This window comes from Perissodus microlepis, chromosome 2 (assembly GCF_051167445.1).
Source record: "Perissodus microlepis isolate ML-2025 ecotype Zambia chromosome 2, ASM5116744v1, whole genome shotgun sequence".
In the NCBI taxonomy this organism is placed as follows: Eukaryota; Metazoa; Chordata; class Actinopteri; order Cichliformes; family Cichlidae; genus Perissodus; species Perissodus microlepis.
In genome coordinates this window covers 4,343,230-4,365,760 of record NC_140462.1, presented here as the reverse complement: position 1 = coordinate 4,365,760, position 22,531 = coordinate 4,343,230, and the positions used below count along the sequence as shown (strand labels likewise).

The 22,531-nt window shown below is 42.5% G+C and overlaps 1 protein-coding gene across 5 annotated transcripts in view; it reads right to left on the bottom strand.

Moving 5' to 3' along the window:
* The window catches only part of LOC146392081 (connector enhancer of kinase suppressor of ras 2), a 64,177-nt gene that overhangs the window by 5,052 nt on the left and 36,594 nt on the right, over window positions 1–22,531 (bottom strand). For 2 of the 5 annotated variants that reach the window (XM_084941165.1, XM_084941137.1), the window contains 13 exons: window positions 19,067–19,194; window positions 18,738–18,949; window positions 16,677–16,763; window positions 15,660–15,868; window positions 10,587–10,624; window positions 10,436–10,478; window positions 7,357–7,405; window positions 6,868–7,040; window positions 4,831–4,904; window positions 4,623–4,694; window positions 2,515–2,585; window positions 2,309–2,409; window positions 1,020–1,617 (listed from right to left, as the gene is read on the bottom strand). In XM_084941165.1, coding sequence (XP_084797291.1) covers window positions 1,020–1,617; window positions 2,309–2,409; window positions 2,515–2,585; window positions 4,623–4,694; window positions 4,831–4,904; window positions 6,868–7,040; window positions 7,357–7,405; window positions 10,436–10,478; window positions 10,587–10,624; window positions 15,660–15,868; window positions 16,677–16,763; window positions 18,738–18,949; window positions 19,067–19,194 — 1,855 coding nt within the window. Of the gene's footprint in view, window positions 1–1,019; window positions 1,774–2,308; window positions 2,410–2,514; window positions 2,586–4,622; window positions 4,695–4,830; window positions 4,905–6,867; window positions 7,041–7,356; window positions 7,406–10,435; window positions 10,479–10,586; window positions 10,625–15,659; window positions 15,869–16,676; window positions 16,764–18,737; window positions 18,950–19,066; window positions 19,195–22,531 lie in introns of all 5 variants that reach the window. The other 3 variants (XM_084941131.1, XM_084941147.1, XM_084941156.1) reach the window with 3 other exon arrangements.

The window sequence follows — 22,531 nt, the reverse complement described above, 5'->3', positions numbered from 1 at the left end:
CACCACCTGCTAGCACATAGGTGTACATATTTATTTGACCCTACATGTATACTTTTGACTTTCTGTGGATTAGAAAATACACTCAAACTTGTTCCCAGTTCTTGTTTTTTAAAATTTTTTAAAGATGTTGCTGCACAATCATTTGATCCTGGAAAAAGAAGAGTTTAAAGAAATCATTTAAAGCCCAAAACCATGAGATTCATGCCCATGATAGGTGTATATACACTTAGAACCACTGCAGACTGTTCTGGGCTCTACATAGATTCAAAGCAGAAGTTTAAATTAAGTTTTAAAGTTTAAAATATTTTTTGTTTGTTTAGTAGAAATGGGAATATTAGAGAAATATTATTATATAATATTATAGAATTTTTTTTACATTTTTGTATCTGACAATGATCACATGACAGCTTATATTCATTTCATAGTTGACTGTATTGAACACTGTTAGAAAACTGGGCTTTTTTAAAGCCTGAAAAGTCAGTGATTGCATACTAATCATTAAATTAATCTGAGCCAGACATATTAATTTCCCTCTGGGATCAATAAAGTTATTCTTATTCTTCTTATTGTTAATGACTGAGCTGACGTTTACTACATATTTTGACCTATGTAAATATGGGTGGGAGGATAAAAACAAACACAGGACTAAGATTAATAGTTATATACAAAACAACACAGTAAACTTGATCAATTTTACATCATTTTGTGTCTCAATTCCTATAAAATACTCAGAGGTTATGCACTACTTAAAGTTCCTTACAATATAGTTATTTCTTTATCATCATTACTTCTTTATTTCCTGTGAATAGTTGCTATAAATAGCTGAATTGTTACCCAATTACTTTAGATAAATATAACTGTATTATTCAGAAAACATAAAGTGAAATTACATTTAATTCTAGTCTTAGTCGTGGGCTGTATTATAAAGAGCTTTTTTTACTTTAACTTAAATACATGACATTAATATTTTGTCTAACTCATATAACACTAGGAAAATATTAACCCTGTAACTTTCTTACCCTCCTCACCCTCAAGCATATCTGCAGCCTGCTCTTCTGCCTCCTCGTCTTCACTCCTCTCCTCCATGTGAGCAGAGGTGTGCAGCAGCTTTCCTGGCATCGGGTCCCTGTTCCTGGGGAGACTCTGGCTCCGCTGCTTGTGGGAGCGCCTGTGTGTGTGGCTATGTGTGTACGGCCCCCGCTCCAGAGGGAAGGGCCCGTCCCGTTCTCTGTCCCTCTCTGCGGCGTGGTGTCTCCGTACGGGCAGCGTGGCCTGCCTGCGTCTCTCGGGGGACATGCCCTGTCTGCCCAGCCCTCCGTAGAACCCCATTTCTCCAGCCATGCTCCCCATTAAGCCGCCATACTCACTCTCCCCCGGTGCTGTCTGGAGGAAGTGCAGCCCTGCGCTGGTCAGAGGGGTCTCAATGAGGTCCTGCCAGGAGCGTCGTTCACGATGGGAAGAGCGGCAGCCGGATGAGTGGGTACTGGTGCTGCCTGTGCCTGTGCCCATGCCCATGCCGTCTCCACGCTGGTCCTCGGCAGAGGAGTGGGAGTGTGTGGACTCGCTGGAGAAATGCCGACCATGCTTAGGCTCCGGGAAGGGGCTAGAAGAATTAACCTGTGGAGGGAGAGGGGAGGTGGAAGAGACCATCTGTGGAGGAATGGGGGAGGTGGAGGCACTCATCGGTGGGGGGAGTGGGGATGGAGTGGAGCGCATGAGGCTCATGGAGCTCACTGAGCGGGGCAACTGGTCATAACTGTGGAGGAGGTTAGTCTGAACGGATCAAGAGTAAGAGAAGTGAGCAGGGATAGATAAAAGTGGTGAAGAGTGAAAGGTGAGCACAGATACAAGGAAACAGTGACCCGCAAGACGAGGAGGAGGAGGAGGTGTGCAAGGGTGGAGAGAGGACAGGAGAAGGAGAGAAAGAGAGAAAAAGATGAGAATAAAAAAGCAATGAGATGGCTGAGGAGTAATCCAAGAATGACTGACATGAGCATTGTGTGGCTCAGCTGAGATATTAATGACACCAGTACCACTGGATTTTAATTCTCTGAGTAACATCAGAGCAGTGATGTAATGAGCATGTGCATGTCGCCACCTAGAGGTCAGACTAAGTACAAGTTCTGGCAGCAGAACACAGAGAAGTGATGGTCTTGGCTGCTTACAGAAGCCGTTAGGCTCACACTCTGATGTTTTATTAATGCCGAGCTCTGGTCTACGCAGATCGGAAAACTGTGGGGCTTTTAAGAATCAAATATTCTATCAGAATGAAACATTGCAAAGGAGTGTAGTTGAGTGTGTTACTTACCGATGGTGTGCGATGGTAAGTATCACAGAGGGATGAGGGTCCCTCCTGTTTGAGTGTCATCGAGCCATCGACGTCATCTTGATCGCTCTCACTCCAATAGTCTGACGTGACGATAAATACACATGCACATACAAAATTGTGCTAGTTATACACACACACACACAAAGTTTGAGGGAATCCTTTCTTGTCTAGCCCATCCACCTCACCTTCATCAGGGCGAGGCACCTTATCATCTGGTGTGTATCCAATAGCAGCTAGACCCAGCCGGTTCATCCACCTACAGGAAACAAGCGAAGCAAGGCATCAAAGGATAGATGAGAATACGTGTAGACAAGATGATGAGAAGGAAGGATGGGTTATACTTGGTAAATGGTAGATGATGAATAAAAAAACTTTCACTCTAAATAATTTAAGTTGTTTCTCTTAACAGCTGATGTCTGTCTAACTGACTCTATCCCCCCCAAAGAGAGGAGAAAGGCTTTGAGATGATTAATGAGGCAGAAATAGAGAAAGACAAGAGAGAAAAACAGCCATTCTCTCTGAAGAGTGAGTCTCCGACGCTGTCTGCCTCCACGCTCCTGTCTGTCTCCAAACAGATCCCACCTTGTCCCGTGTCTCTCTACAGTCACATAATAATAAAGTTGTGACTAAGAATAGTCTCCAACTTTGACAGGTTTCCTGTTCTTGCAAACTACAGTAAGTAGGGCCTCCAACAGAAAATGACACACGCATTACATTTTTAAATTAAAAACAAAAAAACCTCATGAACAAAAAAAGCAGCAACCCCTGCAGTTACTGGAGTGGCCACTTGGGGCATACTTCAAAGGTAAATAAATATCCATACACTTTTATTTTCAATATTTACAGAAAAAATGCCTTAAAGTTATTGATATTTTTGCTGCTAGGTGTCACTGTAGCAAGGTCACTGAACTGGACCTGTGCTTTTTAATTTTCTGACAAATAATGGCTTTATACATGGTTAACTGTGCTAATAGCATGTTCAATCTCCATTTAAAAAAAAAAGTGTTTTATGTGTTTTTGTTTTTGTGTGTATAAATGAAATCCTAGTTTATTTGTTTTTATAGCACAGTTGTACAGTATGTTAGCACTAATTAGCAAGTATCTGTCGGAGCAAAGCACCCATTCAGTCTGCAGATGCTAAGCGACTTGCTAGCGTTAGCTGATAGCTTAATGCTCTCATGTAAATGTGGTGATTTCTATCTAAATTAAAAACAAAAATGGACCAAAACACAAGGTATCACCAGCAAAAATGCTAAACTTTAAAACATTTTAAACAAGCCTTCTTTAACCAGTTGTTGAAGTCATGTTAATTATGCTTTTATGTTTTGTTTTTTTTGTTTTTCTGCTAATAGCTCATATAGCTATTACTTACACCTACCGCATATTAATCCTTATATAAAAATAGTTCCTCACAATCCAATATTTTCCTCTTCTTTGATAAAAAAAAATGTAGCGCCAAGCTTTATTCAGCCCTTTTTAATAACACATTTGCCACCAACCATTTGTTATGATATGCACTATGTTCAAAGCTTTGGAATAAGTTTCACAAAACATTCAGATATTGAGGAACAATGTCTCTATTGATGTGGTTTTATCTTGGCTAGTTTTCAGTGTTTAATCCCGAGTAGGTGTGGATACTGGAATAAATGGTTGTCTGCCACTGGGTTAGCCCTGTGATAGACTGGCCTCTCATCCAGCAACCATGAATTAGATTTGCAGTTAAGACAGATACATGGATGCATTCCACAGGGAAACAGAAACCTTTTAGGACTTTGTGAACCACCACGAAGAATCAGGATCTAAATTTAGCTTCACTGTAAGTGCTGAAAAATGCTAACACCCACCTTTTCACACATAATGCCCAAGAAAATGCGTGAAACAACACTTTCACACAGGAACACTCCAGATGAAGTATGGAAGTCAAATATAGCTGATTAATTACTCTCTTCCAATTATCTCCCCATGTCATTGAGGAGAGGTGTGGATAATTAGAGCTCATCAGATAGCACTCCTGCAAATATATCTCTACAATCTATCTCTTGCAAGCACACACGACGCACACACACACACAAACAAGAGCATTTAACAAAGGAGGGCCAAGTTCATGCCTTATTCATGCTTAGAGTTGTGTTGGTGAGTTGTTCCCTGTGTAAACTTGATTTACTCCATTAAAATATTCATTAAAGGACACGTGACGTCCCCTGTCTCTGGCGTTGGTCCATATTTAAAGAAACAAACCCAAAACACCCCCCCACACACGCTCAGAAACTTGTATATATTCACAGTAACTCACCTGTTCATTTCCTCAAGACAATCTGTGGCGAAGAAGAAGCTCTTGATTTTCGGATGACAGGCTTTGAAGGCACTGCAGTCAGTCAGGGAGAAGAAGGACTGATTAGTGTTTTTGCGTGTGCGCAGTGGGTTTGTGCGCGCTCACGTTGTGTGGGTGAGCGCACATGTGCTTGATTAGTAATTTTTGGCGACATGTGAGAGACACTCACAATTTCCGTCTGCACTCTATGGCTCGGTCTATTCTGAACTCAGGGAGGCTGATGAAGCCCTCAGCCTTCTCATCCTGCAGGCAGAGACAGATGGAGAGTGGTGGTACAGCATCAACACACAGAACAAAATGTCATGCATACCAATTTTATTTGGGATACTAAGACTCTAGTCAAGCATATGAAAACAACATATGTTGTTTACATTGGCTGGGATAAAGTCCTTTTCCCACTTAACATTAAAAAGACGAGCTATGACTATCATAGCCAGAACATGGAGATAAAATCTTCTGCATAAACAAACTCATCCACTGTTAATTTCGTCTCGATGAGATTTTGGTTTCAAAATATTTCACATATACACTAACTGGTCAATTTATTAGGTACACAACCACATTGCTGCAACTCTGTTCATTTAGGCATGTAGGCATGGTCAAGACAGCCTGCTGAAGTTCATTTAAGTGACTCATTTAAACTGATTTAGGTGACTTTGACCATGGCATGGTCGTTGGTGCAAAACCGCTAATCTACTGGGATTTTCCCCTTACAGCTGTCTTTAGGGTTTAAGGACAAAGGTCTGAAAAAGAGAAAACATGTCAAAGGTGGAAGACTAGGCAGACTACTTCGAGCTGATAGGAAGGCAACAGTAAGCAGCAGAAGACCAGACCAGGCGCCACTCCTGTTAGCTAACAACAGGTAAATGAGGCAGCAATTCACACAGGCTAATCAAAATTGGACAACAGACGATTGGAAAGAATTTGCCTGGTCTCCTGAGTCTCGATTTCTGCTGCTACAGACAACAGTGTCAGAATTTGGCATAAACAACATGAAAGCATGGATCCATCCTGCCTCATCTCATCTGCTGGTAGTGATGTAGAGGAGGATTTCTTGGTACACTTTGGGCCCCTTTGTACCAAGAGCGCATTGTTTAAACACCACAGCCTACCCAGGTATTGTTCATGTCCATCCCTTTATAACCTAAATGTCCCCATCTTCTGATGGATAATGAGATCAACCGAACGATCTTAAACTGGTTTCTTAAACGTGACAATCAAATGGCCTCCACATTCACCAGATATCGTTCACAGACAACTGTGTGTTGCTGTCATGTCAATACGGACCAAAATCAGCGAGAAATTTTTCAGTACTTTGCTGTAAAACATTAAATTAATTTTTGTTTACTTTTTTTTGTAATGACATTTTTCAATTGAAAAAAGTATTATTTTATTTTAATTGACTAAATTATGCATTTCCTAGTTGCAGTCCAATTATAAGACACGCCGACAGAGATGTAGAAATGATATTAGCCTTTTTTTCTTGATTTTATGAGAAGATTTCATTACAGGAACAGTATGGGGTTCCATTTGTATTAAAATTATGTTCACATGCACACTTTCTGTGTCAAATGAAAAGGTTCACGTCAACTCTGAACTGTACTCCAGCACGGACAGGCAGACCGCCGACATCTGTCACCTCACAAATCACCCGACAAGTCATCTTTGTGTCGGTGTACTTCTGGTTCTGCATGTTGTCTTTATGTGTCACCTGGCTTCTTGTTTTTTACTAGTAATAATGAGGATCATTATTACTTTGGCTGGTTCTATAGCCAAAACTACACAACACAGCCAAATGAAAGGAAGTAAGATGATGTTTTGTCAAATGTTTGTCTGAAACATAACATTGGAGATGTGAACCTGATTTCGGCAGAAACAGAACCTCATAAATAAGAAAGAAAAGCCTCAAAATTGAAGAGAAATCATTAACATTAATATCCTGTAGCACTCATTGCTATATGCTATTAATAATGCCTCATATGGTGTTTTTGTTTTTTATTCAAAAATCTAATTTGGCCTCTAATTTGAAAGACAGCCATTATAGTCATTTGAAATATAATAATGTATCTGTATTAGACACTGTATTACACTTCATATGTGGACTGGTGAAGTTTTGTGTTGAAACTGTGACAACTAGCTGGTGTTCATTAGTTCTGGCAACAACAAGCACGTCAACATTGCTGTGTTTTTGAATGTGATGCCTCACGTTTTGGTTGGTGTACCAGTAGAGACAAGACTCCTTGAGGATAAACCAGTACTTCCTCCATTTTTGGGTGAAGTAGCCTTTAGCGTCCTTCTTTTTCCATAGCCAGCCTTCACAGTCACCGTGGCCGAGATCCTTACAGGAGATTCTCCTTCGACTGGCACTAGTGAGGGAACCTAGCGAGGGTGAGAAGAAAGATCAAGAATCCTGAAGGTCTGACAGTGAAAATAAGTACTCTGTGTGTGCTAACATGTAATCAGTATTTGAAGTTGCTAATGCTAATAAATGAAATCCAAATGTTAGGAGTCTATTCTTTATCTCTGGGAGAATTTTAATCCCTGTCATTATCTCACAGTGATGAGTGATCATGTCTGGAGTTTACACACTTTTTCAGGGTAAATCACGGGGGCCTCAAATGCTCCCATACATGCAGCACTGCAGTGTGTTACTGTGAAGATCCTACACTGGAAAATAAAAGAGAAAAGTACCTACCTTTACTTCTCTTTTTGGTTTTCGTTCTTAGGGAGGTGTAATGGAAAGACTAGATGGGGGAGAAAAGAAAGATATTAGAGAGAAAGTCTGTGGTTGTATAATGGATGTACCACACAGCTAAGCGGCTAGCTCACACCGCAATGTTTAGCTGATTTTTTTCAAAATTTCATCAGGCCCACTCCAAAGAGGATTACTACGGAGCCCTGCAGGGGACATGGGAGAAAAAAAAAATTAAGACGGACTTTTGCGAGAGCTCGCAAAACTAACTCGGGATCTCGCAAAAGTTTTGCGAGATCCCGAGTTTGTTTTGCGAGATCTCGCAAAAGTCCGTCTTAATTTTTTTTTTCTCCCATGTCCCCTGCGGGGCTCCGTACCTTTTAGACTTTTAGTAATTTAATAAAATACAAGTCTAACTCCAAAAAAGTTGGGATCTTGTATAAAATGTAAAAGCGGATTGGAGTGATTTGCAAGTCTCATAAACGTATGTTTTAATCACCACAGAACATAGGAAACATATCAAATGTTTAAATTGAGCTATTTTACTATCTAATGAAAAGTCTAAGGAGCTTGGAAAGAAAAGCGTCTGGATTTCTTTAAGTCGCTTAAAGATGTTTCACCTCTCATCCAAGAAGCTTCTTCAGTTCTAGGGTCAAATGGTGGAAAGTCCCAGATTTAAGCCCTGTGGGAGTGTCCCCCCCCCCAAGAGGGACAATGGACCCCCTAATGATCCTCTACCTAATCACACGAGCCATGGTGTGAAAACGGGTGTAGGTCACAAGCAGCCAAGGTTTCGGGTGAGCTTATTGTGAAACCTAATCCCACCCTATCATGTGATTTCCTGAGGTCAGATGGCCCAGGATGTGAGTGGGCGTTAAGGCGTCTGGGAAGGGATCTCAGAACTGGATTATAGATGGCAGACAGTTGGTGTCGTAAACCACCGCCTCTGTTCAAAGATGGTCACTCACAGTGGACATAAATGGCTTCTTTCACTCCTCTTTCAAACCATCTGTCCTCTCTGTCCAAAATGTGAACATTGGCATCCTCGAAAGAGTGTCCTTTGTCCTTTAGATGCAGATGGACAGCCGAGTCTTGTCCCGAGGAGGTGGCTCTTCTATGTTGTGCCATGTGTTTGTGAAGTTGCTGTTTGGTCTCTCCAATGTAACATTCCTCGCTACACTGTACATATCCCTGCATGAACTTCCAAAAATCAGTGTCTACAAACAAAGTTAAAAGTCTGTATAGGAAGAAACTGTATGTGAACATGATGCTGTGTTCTCTGAGCTGAAGAGACGGGAACATCCGGCTTGGTATCAGCGTTCAGTTCAAAAGCCTGCATCTCTGGTGGTATGGGGTAAGTGCTTATGGAATTGGCAGCTTGAACATCGAGCAAGGCACCATCAATGCTGAGAAGCATATACAGCAACATGCATGTTTCAGCACGCAAGGACTTCCCTGACGTCTTTTTCAGGGAAGGCCTTGCATATTTCAGCAAGATGATGCTAAGCTGCTTACTGGATTTCTTACAACAGCATAGCTTCCCAGAAGAAGAATCTGAACTGGCCTGCCTGCAAACCACACCTGAACTAACTGAAAATAAAAAAAATATGACAAAGGAGACCGAGGACTGTGGAGCAGCTAGAATCCTACATCACACCAGACAACATTTCTTTGCCAAAAGGAATGTTTTTCTAATATGGTATGTTTTCAGTTTTCTATTGTGAATAAAATATGAGTTTGTGACAATTTCAAATCTCTAAATTATGTTTTTATTTTACACTGCACCACAGGTTTTTTTTTCTTTAAATTGGGGTTGTACAACAACAGCAGATATTCTTCATACTTTATTAAAATGTATACCGGATAGAAACAACCCTCTGTTTTTCCTGTGTTGACAGTAATGTCTCTACTCTTGTAAATGAAGTTGCTAGCATGACATTTACTGAACAATAGCACCTGTGACCAGTTATAAAGTCATTTAGTAATATGTCATACACAGCAATATCGAAAACCAGCTGACAAAAGCTTCCAGACTTAAGGCTATATGGGATAAAACAACTACTGAACTGTGTGTATTTAAGGGAGCCCCTTATAGCTTAACATCGTAACTTTTTATATGCGAGTACAAAAGTGTTTTATTTCTTCTTAGTGACTTAGATTGAGAAAACTTTAATGTCGTCCAAGAGGCAATAAAAGTGCATAAACCAGACAGAAACAGCAGCAATCCAAAGCTATTATACCAGTCTAGTGGATGTCAGCAGCTGTAAACCATGATTTGCATAGAGTAAAATGCAATTGTTTTATATATCTGTGCATTCCATCACCCGAGTCCAAGTATGACACCAGTGGCTAGACTACCGCCTTGAGAATAAATGAGTTTTTTGCTCTTTTGGTTTTGATCCTTAGATGTTTGTACAGCTGGCCAGAAGGCTGTGGCCCAAACTCTGAAGCTCAGAAGAGTTGGACTTTATCCATGCAGACCTTTGTCTGCACTCTCAGTCAGGCTCAGTCAGGTATAGGTGTTTAAAGTCAGCCTGCTGCACCCAAATGATTCTCCCACAAGAATTTTCTACATAAAAAACTGTAGATCAAAGAAGCTAATGCGTGTTTAGGTGAGAGCATTAGTACTAACACAAATGAACAAGCCTAGCAGCTATTTGTTTGTCTGTTTACAGTCAAACAAGGTTAGTCACTGTACACGACAACTCATGTTGCTTTAGAGAAAAGACTGGGGCTAATGACTAAACCAGCTCCCTGTGCCACAGTAGCCTAAAAATGGAAACCAATTCAACTTACCCGACTGTTATCTTTTTATTCAACTATAGAAGTGCTAAATTGATTTAATCTCAGAAATCTCTCCTGCTCCTGTCTGGCTGTATGTTCAGCGATTAAGACATAATCGATCTCCATGTAACAGCGAGATGCGGTTGCTAGGAGATTGTTGATGTAACTGTTGCTTCATTAAAATGGTGCCAGAGTCAGAATCAGTATACTGAAGGCAGTGCTGCTTGAAAAATCCCATCATAATAAAGCATGTTAAGAAATATAAAGCCAGTCCCCTTAGCACTGTTCTCCCCCTCACCTTCCTCATGGAGGCGGCTCCCGAGCTTCCTGAGCCCGAGTACCTGCAAGAAGGCACAGAGCTGAAAGTCAGCACAAACGACTCTCACAACCTCTTCCACCAATCACAAGCAAGCGGTGAAACCGCCGAACAACCACGGACACAAACTCACCTGTCTGTTGTGTCTGCCCTCAGTGTGTCTGCACCTCTCTGAAAAAGAAATAAAAATCATTAAATAACCTCTGAAACCTTCCATAATTCTGCACGCATATTTACACTGCACTGTATAAATGAATGAATAACAGCTAAAATGAAAACACCACAGTTACTAGACTCTATAACGTGAGGATCACAGCAAAGCTGAGGATCAAGACTCATCAGCACTGCACTGCCTTTTTTTACTGAATTGTTTTATGTTGCAGTCTGCAGGCAAACTATTTGTGGCTAACTGCAGTGTTACGAGAATTGCTCCCAATTATAACACCACAAACATAATGACCTGAAGGGGGAGAGTGTCCCAGTAATATAATAGATATATGCTCCTGAAAAGTGACATTTTGCATTATAAACCACTTTGTTGTAACCACTTTAAATATGTTTTGATCCTAAAAATTTTATACTTCCCAGGCCACTAAAGTAGGATTTTGATTTTTTTACTTAAGCAATGGGTTGGGTTCATAAGTATTTGGACAGTTGTGCTAATTTTGTAATGTTGCTTCATGCACCACTGCAGAGGATTTTTAATGAAAATACCAAACAATTATTAAAGTGCAGACTTTGCTAGGCCTTTACTGCAGTTGTTGCCACTTTTCTCTTCGGCTGTCATTGATTGACTTCATTGAAGGATGTCACGTTTCTTTACCTTGTGAATCTCTTGGCTTTGCAGCACGCTCGCTATTTGCACCGTGAAGTGCTGCCTGATCAGTTTTGCAGCACTCGACTGAATATGAGGAGAGAGTGCAGCCCTGCGCACTTCACAATTCACCCGGTTGTTTCTATGAGACGTCACATCATCAACAAACACTAGTCCGGGTCACTGGTGTCCATACATGCCCATGCCATAATATTGTCTCCACCATGTTAGACGGAGGATGTGGTCAAACTCTTTTAGGTGTTCTCTTAGATGTGTAATCAGTGGTTTGCACCTTGGTGTTAAACCCTCCGTATTTCTATTCATGAATCATCTCTTGATTGAAGACTTTGGCAATGACACACCTTCCTCCTCAAGAGGCTTCTTGACTTGGTTAGAGGTTGTGAAGCCAACCAAGTAAAGAAATCTCCAGTCTTTAGTTGTCTCCTGTGGTCTTTCTTGCTGAGTTTTCCAATGCATTCCTTATATTAAAGAATAACCAGATTGTACTAGAAGCTTTTTCCCCATCTTCCTAAATAGTTTTTTTTCAGCCCAATAAGGCCCTCCTTCATGTGCATTAACATCTCTTTGTACCTCATATTAAGAGTTCAGGGAAAAGCTACCAAATACCCCTTGGACACATACAATCAATACTAATCTATAATTTGCCTAATTGTTTATGGAATAATGAAGGAAGATCATCTGGCAGCAAAACTCCTTGTCAGTGAATTGCCAAAATACTTTTAAGCCTCTGAAAATGCAGGTCTGCGTGGAAAAATGTCTGTAATGTCTGAACAGTTAATACAGTACTTTTGTAAAAAACCCTTGAAATAAAGTTGAAGGATACACTTCAACCACATTTAGCCTGTTGGATTTAAAATTCACCGAGGTGGTGTAGAGAGGCAAAATTACAAAAATTGTGACAATGTCAAACACGTATGGACCTAACTATAAAAATCTAGTTGCAGCTCAGTGAATTCACTTGTGGTGTCCTTTAAAAACATCTATTTTTTTAAAAAATCCATTATCACAAAATATTCTTCTTAAACAAATGGGACTACTTGTGCAGCTTTCTGTGCTCAAGGGATCCTCAGATCCTGAGCCACAGTGCGACGAGATCATTAGGAGCATTTGTTGCTGGAGAGCAGGGGCTCAGTCGGGGTTTCATTATCTCATAATCCTTGCAGTCTTCCAGGAGATTTTGCAACACAAGTACCGTTGCACGTTCTTTTGCTAGCCTTATACACTGCACATCTTACAGTACATGATATTAAGAATACTTCACCTGTATGGGCAATCTAATGGCATGCACTGTAAAAAATGTGCAAAAACTAGAAAACAAAACAAAACAAAAAATCTTCTAAATGTCTGCCGTTCAGTTTGTGTGACATTTGCCAAACTGTTGCTATGATAGAAACGAATCAGAGGAAATGAGACAGACAAAACCCACGGGTCATTTAGGTTAGCATATGCTTGTTAGTGCAGGATGGTATACTTCATGTCCCACCAAACAGGTATGACTCACCACCGTGAGAAACACGCAGCCGAGAGGGTTAGAGAGGGCCGGTGTGAGCTAAGCTGTTAGCTTGCCGTGTGGTGTGTGTGCGTGTTTGTGTTTGCGTGCGTAGTGTTTTAAGCACAGTCTGTCAGTTGCGCTTGTAATTGGTCTAGCTGATGCTGAGTCATACACCTACTCACAGGGATACGTGCTCCTGTGTGTGCGCACGGGAGCGTGTGTGTTTATTCAGAATAAACTCCTATTTAGACCCAGGCGTGTCTGAGGAGATGGGGGATATTAGGATGAGTTAGGATGAGTCGTGAGATGGCTACCCTGCATACAAATGCCCTCCTTGTATGCTCGTTTGTTTTGCGCGTAGCCGCGTGCACGTGAGCTTGTTGCGCACGGGAGAAACATATGAGCTATAGAGGGGAGTGCTTCGGTGTCACTGTCTTTCTCGTCATGGGCGATGCTGACGGCCGTGCAATAACACTTATCATTGTCGCTCTCCTCTGTGTCCTCTACCTGACAAATGCACACAAACACAACCGACAGCATGTCAGAAGGTGCGAACACCACGATCTGTCCTACAGCCACCGGCAGGTGCCTTCTCAGAGGCCCAGATGCCTCTGATGATAAGAACAAGCAATTGTAGTTATGACTTAATGCTTTTGCTCAGCTTTGTGACGTGTTATTCACTAATAACAAAGCTTCCGCTACACTCAGTGGTTCCTCTGAAGATTTTTCATTTACATCTTTGATTTTGATTGTTTATTAATCTTATTTATTTTTCTGCTTCACTTCTGAAACTCTTTTCTGTTTCTCCAAACTCTTGTTGCTTGTTGCTTATTTTCTGATAATTTCAGCACTTGATACTTAATTTCCAGACATATCTGATGTTTGATAATAAGGAGAAAGGTTTGGCTAGAAATACACAGGCATTAAAATTAAAGAAAATGAAGGTAACAGGTCGGTGTTTTGTTTCAGTGCGTTTCTTAACCCTGTCTTAGAAAAACCTAGTCCTAAGACCAGTAAATCCTAATGATGGTGTAAACCAGGGGTGGGGGAACTCCAGGCCTCGAGGGCCGGTGTCCTGCAGGTTTTAGATGTGCCTTTGATCCAACACAGCTGATTTAAATGGATAGATTACCTCCTCGACATGTCTTGAAGTTCTCCAGAGGCCTGGGAATGAACTAATCATTTGATTCAGGTGTGTTGACCCAGGGTGAGCTCTAAAACCTGCAGTTCCCCACCCCTGGTGTAAACCTTTAAATTGGTGTCTATCAGTAGTTTAGTGTTTAAAAATGGCTCAATAATCTTAAACAGCTGAGCACTGTAGTCCGAAAAAAGTTACTAAAACAAAGTAAATAACATATTTATTAGGAAATGTTCAAACTTGAATAATACACTGATCAGGCATAACATTCTGACCACCTGCCTAATAATGTGTTGGTCGAGTCATGGACTCCACTAGACCCCTGAAACGGTGCTGTGGTGTCTGGCATCGTTGTTGTTAGCAACAGACTGTAAAAACCCTGTAGGGGCTTCGTGGATCATGAAGGGTGGACCCACAGATGCTCGATTTGATTGAGATCGGTGGAATTTGGAGGCCAAGTCAACACCTCAAACTCGTTGTGCTCCTCAAACCATTCCTGAACTATTCCTGCTTTGTGGCAGGGCGCCCTATCTTGCTGAAAGAGGCCACAGCCTTTAGGGAATACAGTTTCCATGAAAGGGTGTTTATGGTCTGCAACAATGCTCAGGTAGGTGGTACAGGTCAAAGTAACATCCACATGGATGGGAGGACCCAAGGTTTCCCAGCAGAACATTACTCCAAGCATCATCCTGCCTCCGCCGGCTCGCCTTCTTCCCACAGTGCATCCTGGTGCCAGGTGATCCTCAGGTAAGTGATGCACATGCACCTGGCCATCCACGTAATATAAAAGAAAACACGATTCATCATGTTTTTTCCATTTCTCTGTGGTCCAGTTCTGATGCTCACGTGCTCTCACGTGTTGTTGTCTGTTGGTGTTGGACAACAACAAACTGTGATGCTCTGTGTGCACCTTTCTATCAGTACCAAGCCTGTCTCCTCCATGGTTAATGTCAGACATCAAATACATCTGGAAATTAATTATCAGGAAACAGAAAATCAAGAATCAAGTCAGAAATATAATTGCTTGTTACTTTTTGAACAATTATTGCTACTTTTGTCGATGATAGAGCATCGCTGGTTAGCAGTGGAGCAACGGAAGACCTTGGGTTCGAATCCACTGGCCGGCTCGGGCCTGAGTTTCCTCCCCCAGTCCACAGATAAGTGGTGATTGTAACGTGGCCCTAGGTGTAGATGTGAGGATAAATGGTTTTCCACCTCTGTGTGCCTCTTGCTCCTTGCCAGCTTCGATAGGCTCCAGCACCATTTAATTTAGTTTTGAAAAGTTTGTTTTCTTGAATGCAGGTTACTTTAACCCTGAGCTCTTTGTGTTTTGAGCATGCTGATTTAAGATGTGTAAATGTGTTTTGGTTTCCTCTTCTTCAACTGACATTATCTGGATGACAGCACGTGTTGCTCCAAAAATTCTGTATACGTCCAGGATTAATGGTGCCTTCACAGATGTCATGCATTCATTAATGCCTACAAAAGCCATCAGATGCTGGCTTTTGAATTTTGTGGAGACAGCAAAGTGGACTTCCCCTCTCTTTGGCTCCTTTATATGTTCTCCATATGACTACAAGGCTCTATCAAGAATGTCAGTCTAAACTGGTTTGACCATGGGACAGTTGTTTCACTTGGACTCAGTCTGTTTTAAAATAGCTTGTGTCCTGATGAAGGTGGATATAACTTACTCGCCCTGTATTTAAAGGCAACAATAAATGTTCAAAACTAATGTACTTACAGGCAAAGCTTCAGGTGGCTGGTCTAGGCGCAGGGTGGAGGACAGCATGGAGGGGCTGATGGGAAAACTAGGGCTGCTGGGATTACGGCTCTTACGCCTCGAGCGTCTGGTGGAATCCCGGCGGCTTTCTCTGCTCGGACCCTCGGGTTCTTCCTCGATCACCAGGATCTTGTCGTCACTAAGGTAGCGCAGGAGGGAGTTGTCTGAATCTGTATGGAAGAGGAGGGGGATTGAAGGGACATGGACATTAGATGATGGACAGGATCAATAGATTGGATGACCGTAAGAGGAAAACCACAGAGGGGGGGAGATAGCATATAAGAGTCAAAGGAGAAGCCCTGAGCAGAGCGGAAACAGACAAGACTGAATAGACCCTTACAGATAAAAACCCAACAGAAAAGGATAAAAGTGCCTCAGAGCTGTTGCATCTGATATGGCGCCACAGCTGGGGACATACATCTAATCTGTCTGCAGTGGTTATGTTGATTTGGGAGGCACCACAACAACTAAATCTTGTTGGTCACAGAAAGTTTTATACTGCTTTGGCTCCACATAGACAATGCATCTTACCTAATTTGCTTCTTATCCGAACACTTAAATATTAGAAAACGAAAAAGTTACAGAGAGAACGAGAAGGAGAGGGAGAAGGGCAGAACCCCAACATTTGTATTGTGCTTTAATATTATTCATAGACTCTCTGATGGCAGAGTTGTGGATCCCCAGCTGAATACAAATCGAGTCTTGCCGCAAAAAAAGGTGAAGCTGGGTAAAATCGGGAACATTGAAATATCCACATTTCCAGGGCAGCTGTATAAATGCAGTCGCTTTGCATTTATGTTCGTTTTTCACCCTGTCAGATACATACCTGGTAGATATGTATCCTCACACAACCACACCACCATGGATAACCAGAAGATGAGCTGAAATGTGTTGAGCTGAGTATGAAGCAAAGCACCAGTCTGAACAGTGTGTGTGAGGGCTGTGCTTTAGCATGTATAGGTGTTTGTGTGTGTGTACCTCGGCTCCCTCTCTTGCCCATGCTGGGTTCCTTGGCCTCGGCCATCCAGTTATATTCGGGAGGCATGGAAACGGGTCTGAGGTCACCTGGAAGTACCAATCATCAATCAGATAGTCTGCTATGGGGGAGGAACTGGGGGTGGGGTGTTTTGCAGGACGCAGCGACTGAGAGACAGAGTGGGACACAGCTGGTGGGGCAGACAGGTGGGAGCGAAGGTGTGTGCAGGTAGGGGGTTAGGCAGACTCTCGGGGGACTTACACAGCTTGCAAGGCGAGTGTCGAGTAAGGCCCCGTAATTAGGCTGAATTTATATTTTGTTGTCACTTAATTTCATTCGTATTTCATCAAAGCTTGACGGTGTCTTGAGTCACTCATTTCTTTATATTTTGCTTCCAAGGAGTCAGATTTTTGTGGAATTTTTTAAAGTGGTCTTGAGCAATAGTTCTCCAGCCTTTCTTGAGGTCTATCAAAGTTTTTCTTAGGACTTTGGCTGCTTTGTCAATCATTTGCAGTCCAGTACTAACACCTGAAAACATGCCAAATCCTTCCTGCCGATGCCAAACAATGTTGGCCACAAATATTCTGTAAACAACACAACCCTGCTGGGTGACTCACGATGCCATCTCACAGCAGTGTGGGGCCAAGCTGGTTGCCATCATGAGGAGGAGGTCTCAGGCGTTTGTGCCTGTGTTTGGTTTATCCACAGCTACTGAGGCCCCCCTTTGTTAAACGAATAAACTGTTAAATTGCCACTATCTCAGACTTTAATCATCCAATCCAAGAAACGACACCAAACAAGAATCAGTAGCAGAATAAACTGTTTCCCCGTTTAAGGGGTAATAAACATGGTTCATAATGGTATAAGATTTATTGTCATCCACTGAAAAACCGTAGAAACTCAGCTATATTCAGCGGCAGGTATTCCAGGATGTGGCAGTAGAAAGCTGGGTTTATAGCTTTACATGTCACTTTGCACAACCTGTGCATAACAAGGCAAAAAACCACGAGGATGCTCCTGGTTGTGCTTGAAACCTTGGACTCTAACCGAACACAGCTAACAGTATCACAGGTCACTTTCTTTCACCAGTGATGACAGCTCAGTTTGAAGCAAAAATTTGATGTTTCCTTCCTACAAACATCAAGGTCCACGGTGAGATCACAAAGTGCACAGTGCAGAAGAGACAAAACAACCAGCGGTATAAAAATAGCAGCTGCACTGGAAGTGGCCCAGAGGTGCACGAGAAGATGACTTTGAAAGGGAAACTGACTAAATTCAAATCAGGCATGTTGTCTGTTCATAATGCCATGGTCCTGCAACTTCATTTGGGAATCCCCTCTCTTTGCCTTTGGAGGTATAGAAAATGCTAGTATATTCCACTATAGTAGAGATATCCATGCTAGCATTTAGCATATTGCTAAAGTATATACTGTTGCACTCATGTCTGACATTACTTGACATGACAGGTATTTTTTAACCCATCATTTCTTTCTCAGCCACCATCCTGGTAAAAATTTGCCATGCTGTTTTGCCTGGCACAAAACGACACATGAAACATACGAGGACAATCATTCTTGCATATGTAATCGCTAATATTAGGTTCATTTTGCCACTGTGCTCTCAGACTGCCTCGCTAAAGAGATGATAAAGAAATGTTGCCTTCTGACTCAGCTTCAATGACCCTCATCCTGCATGCCATATAGCTGTGCCTGAATAAACTCAGAGGAAGGGTGCATTACAGGATGCTTTGGAAGTGATCTGGAACGAGGGTGGACACAGGTGGTGGGGCAGACGGGGAGCTGGAGACAGTTTATTTGGATTGAATGTTTGGCGTGTGATTTTGTTTTGCTTTTGGCACATGTGTCTGCCGGAAAATGACACAAAGGAGCAGAGCCATGAAGCGGGTGATGAACAAACATATAAGGAGGAGCTCTGAGAGCATGGTGAAAAGAAAAGGTGAGAGAACTTGTGGGAGAAAGCATGATTTTTTTTTCCCATTACAAACACAGACCCAGAGCCATTCCTGCTCCATCCAAGCCGCCTGGTCACGCTTGACCTCTTACCGTGGGTAGGGGTCTTATCTCGCCGACGAACCCCCGTATTGCGACCCCTGTCATAGTCAGGTCCCGGCGGTCCATCTCCTTCCAGCAAGGAGAAGTACTGACCGCTGTCCTGGTCCAGGTAGTAACTGACCGCCTCTGAACCTTTAGAGCCCGACTGGGAGCTAACGCTGTAGCGGCTGATGTCGTCACATGACATCAGACCCATCTCCTCCCTGGGGAGAGACAGCACAGCTTGTCATCACCGCTGTCATGAGTGCACTCATCATCGTCGTATCATAATAATCAATGTAATGGTCATCATCAGGCATCTGCCTGTGTGTGAGGCTGACCTGGTGCTATAGAGTCCGGAAACAGGAGAGAGGATATAGACGTCCTGCATGCTGGGGGCATCCATTTTGGACATGCCCAAAGTTCCACCGGGTGTAGGTGAGGTGCTGGTGGGGCTGGTCGGGACCGGCTGAAGAGAGAGAACAGAGAGAAAGGACGAGTCTTTAATGGGAGGATGGTGAGGGATCTCAGAGCACAACCTGCAGTAAGTGAGCATTAGATCTTTCCCTGCTTCACAGAAAAACAAACAAGCACACAGTTTACGGTCCTACAAGGGAATGGAGCCTTTTATTTGTGATATCCTGCTCGCGCTGCACCTGGCATTTGTTTTAAGAGCGAATCACAAACAAGAGCGTTATCTCCACACCGCTGTCATGTCGCCTATGTTGTTTTTCCCTTTTTTAAATACCTGCCTATCCCAAGTTCAGTCACTTCACCATCCTGTCATTTTGTCTCAAGCCTCTTCGTTCACACAGGCCTCTCCACGTCTGTTCCCATGACAACCCCTCCTTCTCCCATGCTCTCTTTGCTCTTCCTCGGTTCTCACCCCTCTGTAAATCCCTCCCTGCATCCCGTGCCACAAGAAAAAGCGGGGACAGAGGGGAAAGTAGTGTAGCCTTCTACCTATGCTTGACTCAAGGACACCCATTTGTCACGGGGTCCTCCGTGAGGACAGGATGCCTCACCTTTGATGTCACTGCGACTCAGTCCAAGTTTTTAAACAAATTATATTAATTCTCAGACAAAACAGTCGTGGGTGGCAAATGCTTAGCTCATGCCGCCACCCCTCCACCCCTGAGGAAGAGGCTTACAGATTTAGAAAAATTAAGTGTTGTACTGTCGGAGGAGTACGCTCCATTTTAGACGGAGACGACACAAGTGAAGACAGAATGGATAAACAGATACGAAGCCTGAGCAACGGCAAAGTGGGCAGTGCTCCCATTACGAAAGCCCGTGGTTTCATCATTTCATCAGCAGCGCATTAATCAAATTCATTTCATATTCCAAACTTTCCATCCTCTCCTCTCCTCTCCCCTCCCTCTCCCTCGCCTCTATCCCCCAGGCTGCCTCTGTCTTCCTCTTCTCTCTCCCGCACAGCCCTCCACTCATAAAGGCAGCTTACAGTAAGACGGCTTCACGATAAATAATGAAGGCGAGCTGGGAAGAGAACGACATGAGAGAGCAAATGAAATAGGACAAAGAGAGAAAGGGAAAGAGTGCTAGAGAGTGAGAGAGAGCAAGAGAGACAAAGAGGGAAAGAGGTGGGGGAGCTGTGCAGTTTGGTGACTCGAACTGAGTCTGAAAACAGTAATTTAGTGATTACAGCCCACTGCTCCCTGCATGGGAAAGGGATTGGGGGTAGAAGTAGGGAGAGATGGGAGTAACACAGCAGGAGAAATTCTAGTCTGTTAAAACAACACTTAAAGCATTTAACCCCCGCTGTGTCCACTGTAGACTACCTAAGAATCTACCACTAAAACCTTTCCGAGACCAATTTTCCTCAGCCCACACACACACACACACACACACACACACACTTGACAAAGTAAAGGCCTTAAACGTTTAAGAATATTTCAAAAAAGGAGAGTTATTAAATTGAATGTTTTACCATTCCTTGGATTCTTTTACTGAGTTAAATTCAGTGAGCCTGTAATTTTCAAGTCACAATAGGCCTTATCCACTGCAGACAATTTGGTGTGTTAGAGTATAAAAAGCGTCCGTGTTTCACAGGAAGCCATGCCATTTATCGTTCATCCAGGATGTCAAACACTGCTGCTCTGCCTGATATGTCAGAGTGTCGTTTCCTGCCTGTTCCTTGGTTGTAGACAAGTTTCTTTTAAAAAAGTGCTAATATAGTAAAATGCGACACCAAGCAGTCCTTTACAGTGAGACTGTGGAACTGGCCCAAAACAGGTGACGCCCACACTGGCACAAAAAGACACCTTGTGTGTAATTTCTGATATTACACACTTTAATGAAATATCAGGAAAGTCACCTTTGGTGTATCAAAATAACAACATAATGCCATTGAATAAAGCTATGTAACGCCATATTCAACTCAATTCAGTTTTATTTATATAGATGCTTCATATTGTGGGGTAAAGATCCTACAATAATAAATGGCCTGTATTTGTATAGCGCTTTTCTAGTCCCTGAGGACCCCAAAGCGCTTTACACATCCAGTCATCCACCCACACACACATTCACACACTGGTGATGGCAAGCTACGTTGTAGCCACAGCTACACCTCTGACCACCACCAGTAGGCAACGGGTGAAGTGTCTTGCCCAAGGACACAACGACCGAGACTATCCAAGCCGGGGCTCGAACCGGCAACCTTCCAATTACAAGGCGAACTCCCGACTCTTGAGCCACGATCGCCCCAGAGAGAAAACCCTAACAATCATATGACCCCCCTATGAGCAAGCACTTGGCAAACGTGGGAAGGAAAAACTCCCTTTTAACAGGAAGAAACCTCCAGCAGAACCAGGCTCACAGAGAGAGGACAGTTTAGATCTGTCTGCACCAACATTTCTGTTCGATCAGCACAATAAACATGTTTTGACTAGAACTAAACTGTCATCACACCTTCACATTTTCCACATGATGTGTAAATATCACACAAGTAATTTGTGTTCTTGATAACAATCAGTATGTTGACATACGTGAAATGTGCAGCAATTCTTTCACACCCGATAAAAGTTAACACGAGGGTTCCTGATGGTTAGGGACAAATGCAATCGCATGGCAAAATGCTGTAAACGGACCAAACTTCAGTCACGAGAACAACTGAGCAACAACATGGGAATAGAGCAGCTGCGAGAGAATTGAACATTAATGAATCAATGATAGGGAAGTGGAGGAAGCAAGAAGAATGAGTCGAGTAAAGTTTGACTTATCTGACTGTTTTGTTTTGCTTAATGCACCTTATAATCCGGTGCGCCTTATGGTCCGAAAAATACAGTACTAATGTAAACTTAAACTCAGCTATAACATTTACAGACAAATCTAGCCCCCAAAAATGTGCTAAAATAATAAACATTCAATCATAAGCACAGAAGTTATAAGCTACAGTGACTGATAAATAATGATAAATAAGTGACCCAGAGGGACACTCATGTGCACTTCATTAGATAAACCTGTTCAGCTGGTTGTTAATGCAAAAATCTATCTATCAGCCAATCACATGGCAGCAACTCAATGCATTTAGGAATGGTCAAGATGCCCCGCTGAAGTTCAAATCAAGCATCAGAATGGGAAAGAAAAGTGATTTAAGTGACTTTGAACCTGGCATGGCTGTTTATGCTACTCAAATAATCTCTTGTATACAACCAAGGTATAAAGCAGAGCATCTCTGAACGCACAACACGTTGAACATTGAAGCAGATGCCACTCTTTCAGCTAAGAACAAGCTATTGAGACTACAAATTGCACAGGCTCCCCAAACCTGGATAATAGAAGTTTGG